Genomic DNA, 12517 nt, shown 5'->3' with positions numbered 1-12517 from the left:
GCTTCTCATTTGTTAAACAACCATGTCGAAAGACACATCCTGTGGTCATGGAAAATATGTTAATCTGTTTCAGAAGGGTCAAATTATTGGCATGCATCAAGCAGAGAAAACATCAAGGAGATTGCTGAAACTACTAAAATCGGGCTAAGTACTGTCCAACGCATTATTTAAAAGTGGAAGGACAGTGGGGAAACATCATCTTCAAGGAAGGAATGTGGTCGGAAAAAAAATCTTGAATGATCGTGATCGGCGATCACTTAAACGTTTGGTGAAATCAAATGGTAGAAAAACTACAGTAGAACTCAGGGAGATGTTTAATAGTGAAAGTAAGAGCATTTCCACACACTCAATGTGAAGGGAACTCAAGGGATTGGGACTAAACAGCTGTGTAGCCTTAAGAAAACCACTTGTCAGTGAGGCTAATCGGCAGAAACGGCTTCAATTTGCTAGGGAGCATAAAGATTGGACTCTATAGCAATGGAAGAAGGTCATGTGGTCTGATAAGTCCAGATTTACCCTGTTCCAGAGTGATGGGCGCATCAGGGTAAGAAGAGAGGCGGCTGAAGTGATGCACCCATCATGCCTAGTGCCTACCGTACAAGCCTGTGGGGGCAGTGCTATGATCTAGAGTTGCTGCAGTTGGTCAGGTCTAGGTTCAGCAACGTTATGTGCCCAAAGAATGAGGTCAGCTGACTACCTGAATATACTGAACGACCAGGTTATTCCATCAATGGATTTTTTCTTCCCTGATGGCACGGGCATATTCCAAGATTACAATGCCAGTATTCATCGGGCTCAAATTGTGAAAGAGTGGTTCAGGGAGCATGAGACATCATTTTCACACATGGATTGGCCACCACAATGTCCAGACCTGAACCCCATTGAGAATCTTTGGGATGTGCTGGAGAAGACTTTGCGCAGTGGTCCAAATCTCCCACCATCAATACAAGATCTTGGGGAAAAATTAATGCAACTCTGGACAGAAATAAATGTTGTGACATTGCAGAAGCTTGTGGAAACGATGCCACAGCGAATGCGTGCCGTAATCAAAGCTAAAGGCGGTCCAACCAAATATTAGAGTGTGTGACCTTTTTTTTGGCCAGGCAGTGTAAAATTACAAAGCTGCAAACCATAATGCCTTAAGGACCAATCTGATAGTGACAAGTCAATAAAGATTCCTGTTTTATTGTCAAGCATACAAAAAACTATAGACAAGAGAACATACCAAACTTTCACAGACGGTGACGCGACTGGTTTAACCCAGGAGCCCAGATCCTGAGCAGCACCCACCCCACCAGCCGAATGTGATCCTTTAAATCCAAATCCATTACACATCGCTATATACTGCCATCTAGTGGTGGACACGCATACTTTTATCTGGAGTGAGAAAACAAGCGGAGCATATCAGTATGCATGAACTGCTGGCCATGTAGAGCGCTGGAGCACACATGGGGAAGTGCACAGGACCAAGCGCCTGCACTGGATACCGACTGCGACTTCAAGGTAGGTTTAAACCTTTATACGCAATTTTTATAGTAGTATGTAGGGAAAATATTCTGTATGTTTAAAACTTGATGAACACAACAATAAAGACTGTTGTAGGTATTGTAATAGTAGAGGGGGTATTGTAATATATCAACTATTGGGTTTTAATGTTTACTGTATTATTAAACCATAGTACTGTATTATTAAACCATGTGTATGCTACATGTTTTATAAAGTACTGTAATAAACACTAAAATATTTAATAATTTTTAATTTATTGTGTATATATATATACAATGATTATATACACAGTGAATAAATAAATATATTTTTTATTATATCCTGTACTGACATATTTTTTGTACAAATAAGTGCAAAATTAATTATATACTATAGGCATCTATAGGAGTGGTCCTGTAGATATGGACTAAATTACTAAAATATCCTTGGAGTTACAATAGTTCTAAATATATATACACTGATCAGCCATAACATTAAAACCACCTCTTTGTTTCTACACTCACTGTACATTGTATCAGCTCCACTTACCATATAGGAGCACTTTGTAGTTCTACAATTACTAACTGTAGTCCATCTGTTTCTCTGCATGATTTTCTAGCCTCCTTTCGTGCTGTTGTTCAATGGTCAGGACCCCCACAGAGCAAGTATTATTTAGGTGGTGGATCATTCTCAGCACTGCAGTGACACTGACATGGTGGTGGTGTGTTAGTGTGTGTTGTGCTGGCATGAGTGGATTAGACACAGCAGTGCTGCTGGAGTTTTTTAATACCGTGTCCACTCACTGTCCATTCTATTAGACACTCCTACCTAGTTGGTCCACCTTGTAGATGTAAATTCAGAGACGATCGCTCATCTATTGCTGCTGTTTGAGTTGGTCATCTTCTGGACCCTTATCAGTGGTCACAGGACGCTGCCTACGGGGCGCTGTTGGCTGGATGTTTTTTAGGTTGGTGGACTATTACTAGTCCAGCAGTGACAGTGAGGTATTTAAAAACTCCATAAGCATTGCTGTGTCTTATCCACTATATATGTACTGTATGTATGTGGTGTGGGTTTGTAGATATGAAAACAGCAGGTTCAACTGTGTGATAATCCTCTGATGTAGGTTGTGGGGGTTGGGGATCTCCTCAGAATCCAGAACCTGGATTATGAAAAATACATATTGACAACCATAAAACCAAATCGAAGAAAAAAAAGCAATCCAGTGTTCTATAGTTTTATTATTTTAGTTGTTATCTTGCAGTTATCTTTAGCAAGCTACAGTATAAATAAATCTAATAGGGTGATGTTTACGTATGCAAGGTTGGAATTTCAAAGTATTGACTGCATATAAATGCCCATCGTTTTGTAATAGGATGCCCAACAATCTTGTGGTCAGGTGTCTGCATACTTTTGGCCATATAATGTGTTCAAAACTTGTATCTTTATTATTACTTTTGAATTTTTTTGTACTATCGATCATATTAGTAGTAAAATCTGATCACAGTATACAAACCAATACATGACTTTGTAGCCAAATAACTGCAAAATATTAAAAACATGGTTTTAGAACTTCTATTCTAACTCCATATCTGCAGGACCACTCCTATAGTTGCCTATAGTAAATACTTTTGCACTTATTTGTACAAAAAATATGTCAGTACAGGACATTGTTCAACATGTACGTACAAATGATACTGTTTTTAATTACCTCTGTTTTAGGGTCCTTGGAATTATAACCAATAACCCCTTTCCCTCATCCTCTTTACGGTGCCTCTAGAGGCATTTTAAGTGACTTCGAATTATGTTTAAATGGATAAATCCATGTGGTAAACACAAGGGAGGCTTTTTCTCCCTTGAACTAGATGCTTCAACTAAAATAGATGTTTTATTTTGTGCCTCTATTGTAGAAATCCAGCAAAATGCAGGTACCACCCGAGCACCAGATAAAGAAGACAGCATTTAGATTTTCACTGTTGTTGACAATCTCTGAGCCCAGCATGTGCACATGCAACATGATTGCAGTTCTAGCACACCAATACTAAAAGCTGACCATCTTACACGTGACGTTTATTTAAACGCAATGGAGACTTTCCAGAAAGAACCACTGAACGAATCATGGAATCTTAATGAAAGTGGAGCTGTGAACAGAACTGGGCATCCTTTAAAACGCAATGAGGAGGTGGCTAAAATCGAAGTTGCTGTGCTGTTTGTGGTGCTGTTGCTGGCACTCGTTGGGAACCTGTACGTGCTGGCTGCACTTCATATCAGTAAACGCGCACAATCAAGAATGCACTTTTTCATGAAGCACCTGTGCATTGCAGATCTGGTGGTGGCCGTTTTTCAAGTCCTTCCACAGCTCATCTGGGACATCACCTTTCGCTTCTATGGGCCGGACTTCTTGTGTCGCCTGGTGAAATATCTTCAGGTGGTGGGCATGTTTGCCTCCACCTACCTGCTTGTGTTGATGTCAGTCGACAGATGCCTTGCTATTTGCCAACCGTTACGCTCATTGCAGCACAGTAAGGACCGGGTGTATGTTCTCGCCTCGTGGCTCCTCAGCCTGCTGCTCAGCCTGCCTCAGGTGTACATCTTCTCCCTTAAAGAGATGGCCCAGGGAGTCTACGACTGTTGGGGAGATTTTGTGCACCCATGGGGCACCAAAGCCTACGTCACGTGGATAAGCCTGGCCATCTACATCATCCCTGTTGCTATTCTGAGTGTCTGCTATAGCCTCACAAGTTTTAAAATATGGCAGAACTTTAAGTTGAAAAGCAGAAGGCAGCATTGTGTGTCAAGGTGCCCAGGTGATGGCATGACACTTTCACGTGTCAGCAGTGTAAAGCTTATCTCCAAGGCAAAAATCAGAACAGTGAAAATGACATTCGTTGTCGTCCTGGCCTACGTTGTGTGCTGGACACCATTCTTCTTTGTGCAGATGTGGTCAGCTTGGGATCCGATGGCACCAAGAGAAGGTAAGTTATCACAATGTAAAGAATTGAGTACACCTCCATTTAGTTTCACATTGGAGCACAATGACTGAAGCTAAGTATGGCTGGCTATAACACATCTCATATATGATAATACTGTATGTGCAGGCAGGTTTTTATCATATCAATCTTATTAGTAGTAAAATCTTATTACAATTTACAAACCAACACATGACTTTGTAGCCAAATAACTGCAAAATATTAAAAACATGGTTTTAGAACTTTTATTCTAACTCTAAGGATAATTTAGTCCATATCTGCAGGACCACAGCTATAGGCAAGGCAAGGCAAAGTTTATTTATATAGCACTTTAAAACACAACCATGGCTGATCAAAGTGCTGTACAGGCTCAGTATACCATATAACATAAAAACAGTCAAAAATAAATCTTATAGCCGCTCAGGTGACGCAGCGGTAAAACACACGCTGTTCACCAGAGCTGAGATCTCGAATACATCGTATCGAATCCCGGTTCTGCCCTGCCGGCTGAGGCTGAGTGGCTACATGAACAACGATTGGCCTGTTGTTCAGAAAAGGGGTGGGACTAAAGCCGGATGGGGACTCTCTCTCAGACTAGTGCGATTACGACCTTTGCTGGCTGGTTGGTGGTGCCTGCACGGAGATGGGGAAGGAGTGCGGTAGGGGGTGTGGCCCTCCGTGCACAGCGCTGTACCGCACTGCGCTCGTCAAGTGTAGGTGATAAGATGTTTGATTGCTGTGCACGTGCCGTAGGGGGCGTGGAGCAGCCTCGTCCTCCCCAATTAGGAGCAGGGACCAGCATTACTGAGAGGAGGATTGACGGGCGGAAATTGGATGCGCTAAAAGTGGGAGAAAAAGGGGTAAAATAAAAAAATAAATAAAAAATAAATCTTACAATACCATGAGGGCGGCATGGTGGCTAAGTGGTTAGCACTGTTGCCTCACAGCAAGAAGGTCCTGGGTTTGATCCCCAGGTGGGGCGGTCTGGGTCCTTTCTGTGTGGAGTTTGCATGTTCTCCCCGTGTTCGCAGAGGGTTTCCTCTGGGTTCTCCGGTTTCCTCCCACAGTCCAAAGACATGCAAGTGAGGTGACTTGAAGATACAAAATTGTCCAAGAATGTGTTTGATATAACCTTGTGAACTGATGAACCTTGAGTAATGAGTTACTACTATTCCTGTCATGAATGTAACCAAAGTGTTAAAATCCTAATAAACAAACAAACAAACAAACAATACCATGAAAAACATAATAAATTAAATTCCTAAAATATAACATATTAAAACTATTAAATTACAGTCGCTACACCCCTCAACCAGTGTTAAACGCCAAAATAAAAAGATGTGTCTTCCTTTTCATTTGCTTAAATTACTGTATAAACAACATAAAGTAAAGGCTTATTATATTAGGCACTTTCCTTTAAAATTGTCTAACATTGTACACAACCTCTTGTATTATTGGTGTTTTGGGTTTTGTTACCAATTAAAGGATCTGTTTTTACACTGTAATTGTTTACCCAGTAAAACTCCTTAATCCAAGTACAAATCTTCTTAATTCTCTACAAAAACAATTATTCCAAATATATTGTATGCTGTAGTATTCACCAGAGAGAGACCAAACCGTTCATGAAGCTTACTTTCAAACATCCTTAATTATTTATTTTAAGTGTTTTTCGATACACAGATTACTTGGAACTTTTTAATAAGGCAGCTTAAACTTCAGTTTAAACAAATACAAAATACAAATTTGTTAACAAAAAATGCATAATTAAGGCTGACACACACACAGAGCCGAGTCGGATCCTCTATGTGCCCAAAAAAGAATAACTGTGTGTCAGTTCCTTCACAAATAAATAATGAGGCAGGCATGGTGTTAGTGCCAATTAGATCTATTTAAATGTGTTTGTGGATTCAGCTGAAAAAGACAGCATTGGAATCTTTTTATTTTATTTTATTATTATTATTATTTTTTTTTTATAATTTTCTTCTCATTTTTCTTCACTTCACCTCACTGTTTCTCTAAAGAGCCATTCATCTGAAACCCAGACAACAATAAATCTTAGAGAAAATCAATATAAATATAACAATACAAAATAGACAATACCTTTAGGACTGTTGGACATCTCATTCCAATAACAGTTGAAATTAATGTAGAGTTAAGCAGCTATAACAACCTGGCCATAAAAACACAATTTATGAAGCTCTGAACATTGCTGTCATAGTAAGTTTGGACCCTAGTAATTAGTGTGGCACATTAAGGCTGTCTATTATTATGCCCACACACGTTTTTACTTAATATCAACAATTAGAGTTGACTGAAAAAGCTCTGTGTTAAAGATAAGCTTATATACAGTACTTTAAATGCCACCTTAAAAGCCACAGGGGCGGCACAGGGGCGGCACAGGGGCGGCACGGTGGCTAAGTGGGTAGCACTGTCGCCTCACAGCAAGAAGGTCCTGGGTTCGATCCCCAGGTGGGGCGGTCCGGGTCCTTTCTGTGTGGAGTTTGCATGTTCTCCCTGTGTCCGCGTGGGTTTCCTCCGGGTGCTCCGGTTTCCTCCCACAGTCCAAAGACATGCAAGTGAGGGAATTGGAGACACTGAATTGTCCATGACTGTGTTCGATGTAAACTTGTGAAGTGATGAGTCTTGTGTAATGAGTAACTACCGTTCCTGTCATGAATGTAACCAAAGTGTAAAACATGACGGTAAAATCCTAATAAACAAACAAACAATAAAAGCCACAGAGCTCTCAGTACGACACATTATATCTGTCTATGGAGATTGTATGATTTAAAGACAATAAATGTAAGTACAATTGCAAAAACTTTTAAGATATTTTACATGTGATAAAATCCCCACTCTAGAAGTTTACTGGTTCTATTTAATTCATGATTAATTCACCTGCACCACAGCGCCAAGTGTTACTGTTATGATCTTAGACATGGGTTAATCCTTTTGCAAAGCTGTAGTAGCTATGGTTTGGTCTTTCCACCTTGGTGATAATAATTAAGGATTTGCATACAGGATCGCTTTGTGCCATTAACATCTGCTCTTTGATAAGCCCGGGTAAAGATTGCGTATGCAAAAATTTCTGCATTAAATCAGTCTAAAATTGTATCCCCATAACAAGTCATTGATATTCACGTAGAAGGACAAACGCTTTCCTTGAAAAGGTATAAACAAAGATCAAACAGAAAGCTAATTCTGTGGTAATTCATGAGGGAAATGACAGTAAAAAAAAAAACTGGAGATGAAAAGATGATGATTAAAGACAAAGAACATTAATAGAAAGAGGTGAATCACACTAATGAAACAATTACATTTCAAATAAAAAAAATAAAAAATGATAACTTACTAAAAATAAATTTAGTGTAAGAAAAGATTAAATGTATACGATTAGGCATAACATTATGACCACCTTCCTAACATTGTGTTGGTCTCCCTTTTGCTGCCCCATTTGCAACAAACTGTGATGCACTGTGTATTCTGACACCTTTCTATCAGAACCAGCATTAACTTCTTTAGCAATCTGAGCTACAGTAGCTCGTCTGTTGGATCAGACCACACAAGCCAGTCTTCGCTCCCCACGTGCATCAATGAGCCTTGGCCGTCCATGACACTGTCACTGGTTCCTTCCTTGGACCACTTTTAATAGATACTGACCACTGCAGACTGGGAACACCCCACAAGAGCTGCAGTTTTGGAGATGCTCTGACCCAGTCGTCTAGCCATCACAATTTGGCCCTTATCAAACTCGTTCAAATCCTTACACTTGCCCATTTTTCCTGCTTCTAACACATCAACTTTGAGGATAAAATGTCCACCCACTAACATGTGCCGTGATGAAGAGATAATCAGTGTTATTCACTTCACCTGTCAGTGCTCATAATGTAATGCCTGGTCGAAACAGCCATTGGGGAGACACAACAGTGCAACCTTTGTGTCGGTCCCAAGTCTGAATAAAAAAGTGGGTTACGGGATAAAGGGCATCCAGAATAAAAACTGTGCCAAATCAAATATGAGAACTTATGAGCCACTGTGGCGACCCCTAATGGGAGCAACTGAAAGGAATCATCATCAAAAAAATAAATAAATAAATAAATTGAAATACTACTTTCAAATCTTGTTTTAAAGAAAAATATTATAATATATAAATTGTAAATTAATCTCTGGGGCAGTGGTTGCTCAGTGGTTAAGGTATTGGACTAGCAATCAGAAGGTTGCCAATTCAACCCCAACAGCCACCAAGTTGCCACTGAGAGCAGCATACTAGCATGAAGTAATGAATGTTAATGTGTGAAGAATAAAGATGGTACAATTAAAAAGGACTGAGTTTAAAAGTGTATGTAACTTCGAAGGCTATGAAGGTCTCTGGTAAAAATATACTGACTGGCCAAAAGAAAAGGTCACCACCTGGATTTAACTAAGCAAATAGGTAAGAGCCTCCCATAATTACTGCATGGGTGATTATGTTTCAGCTGGCAACAAGTTATTTAACCCTAACTGATGCAGTGAGTAGCTTCTCATTTGTTAAACAACCATGTCGAAAGACACATCCTGTGGTCATGGAAAATATGTTAATCTGTTTCAGAAGGGTCAAATTATTGGCATGCATCAAGCAGAGAAAACATCAAGGAGATTGCTGAAACTACTAAAATCGGGCTAAGTACTGTCCAACGCATTATTTAAAAGTGGAAGGACAGTGGGGAAACATCATCTTCAAGGAAGGAATGTGGTCGGAAAAAAAATCTTGAATGATCGTGATCGGCGATCACTTAAACGTTTGGTGAAATCAAATGGTAGAAAAACTACAGTAGAACTCAGGGAGATGTTTAATAGTGAAAGTAAGAGCATTTCCACACACTCAATGTGAAGGGAACTCAAGGGATTGGGACTAAACAGCTGTGTAGCCTTAAGAAAACCACTTGTCAGTGAGGCTAATCGGCAGAAACGGCTTCAATTTGCTAGGGAGCATAAAGATTGGACTCTATAGCAATGGAAGAAGGTCATGTGGTCTGATAAGTCCAGATTTACCCTGTTCCAGAGTGATGGGCGCATCAGGGTAAGAAGAGAGGCGGCTGAAGTGATGCACCCATCATGCCTAGTGCCTACCGTACAAGCCTGTGGGGGCAGTGCTATGATCTAGAGTTGCTGCAGTTGGTCAGGTCTAGGTTCAGCAACGTTATGTGCCCAAAGAATGAGGTCAGCTGACTACCTGAATATACTGAACGACCAGGTTATTCCATCAATGGATTTTTTCTTCCCTGATGGCACGGGCATATTCCAAGATTACAATGCCAGTATTCATCGGGCTCAAATTGTGAAAGAGTGGTTCAGGGAGCATGAGACATCATTTTCACACATGGATTGGCCACCACAATGTCCAGACCTGAACCCCATTGAGAATCTTTGGGATGTGCTGGAGAAGACTTTGCGCAGTGGTCCAAATCTCCCACCATCAATACAAGATCTTGGGGAAAAATTAATGCAACTCTGGACAGAAATAAATGTTGTGACATTGCAGAAGCTTGTGGAAACGATGCCACAGCGAATGCGTGCCGTAATCAAAGCTAAAGGCGGTCCAACCAAATATTAGAGTGTGTGACCTTTTTTTTGGCCAGGCAGTGTAAAATTACAAAGCTGCAAACCATAATGCCTTAAGGACCAATCTGATAGTGACAAGTCAATAAAGATTCCTGTTTTATTGTCAAGCATACAAAAAACTATAGACAAGAGAACATACCAAACTTTCACAGACGGTGACGCGACTGGTTTAACCCAGGAGCCCAGATCCTGAGCAGCACCCACCCCACCAGCCGAATGTGATCCTTTAAATCCAAATCCATTACACATCGCTATATACTGCCATCTAGTGGTGGACACGCATACTTTTATCTGGAGTGAGAAAACAAGCGGAGCATATCAGTATGCATGAACTGCTGGCCATGTAGAGCGCTGGAGCACACATGGGGAAGTGCACAGGACCAAGCGCCTGCACTGGATACCGACTGCGACTTCAAGGTAGGTTTAAACCTTTATACGCAATTTTTATAGTAGTATGTAGGGAAAATATTCTGTATGTTTAAAACTTGATGAACACAACAATAAAGACTGTTGTAGGTATTGTAATAGTAGAGGGGGTATTGTAATATATCAACTATTGGGTTTTAATGTTTACTGTATTATTAAACCATAGTACTGTATTATTAAACCATGTGTATGCTACATGTTTTATAAAGTACTGTAATAAACACTAAAATATTTAATAATTTTTAATTTATTGTGTATATATATATACAATGATTATATACACAGTGAATAAATAAATATATTTTTTATTATATCCTGTACTGACATATTTTTTGTACAAATAAGTGCAAAATTAATTATATACTATAGGCATCTATAGGAGTGGTCCTGTAGATATGGACTAAATTACTAAAATATCCTTGGAGTTACAATAGTTCTAAATATATATACACTGATCAGCCATAACATTAAAACCACCTCTTTGTTTCTACACTCACTGTACATTGTATCAGCTCCACTTACCATATAGGAGCACTTTGTAGTTCTACAATTACTAACTGTAGTCCATCTGTTTCTCTGCATGATTTTCTAGCCTCCTTTCGTGCTGTTGTTCAATGGTCAGGACCCCCACAGAGCAAGTATTATTTAGGTGGTGGATCATTCTCAGCACTGCAGTGACACTGACATGGTGGTGGTGTGTTAGTGTGTGTTGTGCTGGCATGAGTGGATTAGACACAGCAGTGCTGCTGGAGTTTTTTAATACCGTGTCCACTCACTGTCCATTCTATTAGACACTCCTACCTAGTTGGTCCACCTTGTAGATGTAAATTCAGAGACGATCGCTCATCTATTGCTGCTGTTTGAGTTGGTCATCTTCTGGACCCTTATCAGTGGTCACAGGACGCTGCCTACGGGGCGCTGTTGGCTGGATGTTTTTTAGGTTGGTGGACTATTACTAGTCCAGCAGTGACAGTGAGGTATTTAAAAACTCCATAAGCATTGCTGTGTCTTATCCACTATATATGTACTGTATGTATGTGGTGTGGGTTTGTAGATATGAAAACAGCAGGTTCAACTGTGTGATAATCCTCTGATGTAGGTTGTGGGGGTTGGGGATCTCCTCAGAATCCAGAACCTGGATTATGAAAAATACATATTGACAACCATAAAACCAAATCGAAGAAAAAAAAGCAATCCAGTGTTCTATAGTTTTATTATTTTAGTTGTTATCTTGCAGTTATCTTTAGCAAGCTACAGTATAAATAAATCTAATAGGGTGATGTTTACGTATGCAAGGTTGGAATTTCAAAGTATTGACTGCATATAAATGCCCATCGTTTTGTAATAGGATGCCCAACAATCTTGTGGTCAGGTGTCTGCATACTTTTGGCCATATAATGTGTTCAAAACTTGTATCTTTATTATTACTTTTGAATTTTTTTGTACTATCGATCATATTAGTAGTAAAATCTGATCACAGTATACAAACCAATACATGACTTTGTAGCCAAATAACTGCAAAATATTAAAAACATGGTTTTAGAACTTCTATTCTAACTCCATATCTGCAGGACCACTCCTATAGTTGCCTATAGTAAATACTTTTGCACTTATTTGTACAAAAAATATGTCAGTACAGGACATTGTTCAACATGTACGTACAAATGATACTGTTTTTAATTACCTCTGTTTTAGGGTCCTTGGAATTATAACCAATAACCCCTTTCCCTCATCCTCTTTACGGTGCCTCTAGAGGCATTTTAAGTGACTTCGAATTATGTTTAAATGGATAAATCCATGTGGTAAACACAAGGGAGGCTTTTTCTCCCTTGAACTAGATGCTTCAACTAAAATAGATGTTTTATTTTGTGCCTCTATTGTAGAAATCCAGCAAAATGCAGGTACCACCCGAGCACCAGATAAAGAAGACAGCATTTAGATTTTCACTGTTGTTGACAATCTCTGAGCCCAGCATGTGCACATGCAACATGATTGCAGTTCTAGCACACCAATACTAAAAGCTGACCATCTTACAC

General features: G+C 39.7%; 1 protein-coding gene across 1 annotated transcript; it reads left to right on the top strand.

Moving 5' to 3' along the window:
- The first annotated feature begins 3568 nt into the window (after positions 1 to 3568).
- Positions 3569 to 12420, top strand: LOC134316728 (isotocin receptor-like). The gene is made up of 2 exons (XM_062997157.1): positions 3569 to 4460; positions 12365 to 12420. Exons 1-2 carry the CDS (start codon positions 3569 to 3571, stop codon positions 12418 to 12420), a joined length of 948 nt encoding a protein of 315 aa, XP_062853227.1.
- The last annotated feature ends 97 nt before the right edge of the window (positions 12421 to 12517 follow it).

The sequence above is a fragment of the Trichomycterus rosablanca genome, chromosome 6 (genome assembly GCF_030014385.1).
Source record: "Trichomycterus rosablanca isolate fTriRos1 chromosome 6, fTriRos1.hap1, whole genome shotgun sequence".
In the NCBI taxonomy this organism is placed as follows: domain Eukaryota; kingdom Metazoa; phylum Chordata; class Actinopteri; order Siluriformes; family Trichomycteridae; genus Trichomycterus; species Trichomycterus rosablanca.
Note: the sequence above shows the minus strand (reverse complement) of the source record. Positions and strands in the feature narration are given on the sequence as shown.

What these genes read in the sequence shown, in the direction of transcription:
- LOC134316728 (XM_062997157.1), top strand. Translation starts at nt 3,569, where the DNA reads ATGGAGACTTTCCAGAAAGAACCACTGAACGAATCATGGAATCTTAAT. An exon ending in TCCGATGGCACCAAGAGAAG is followed by an intron (nt 4,461 to 12,364) that starts GTAAGTTATCAC and finishes CCTCTATTGTAG; the next exon opens with AAATCCAGCAAAATGCAGGT.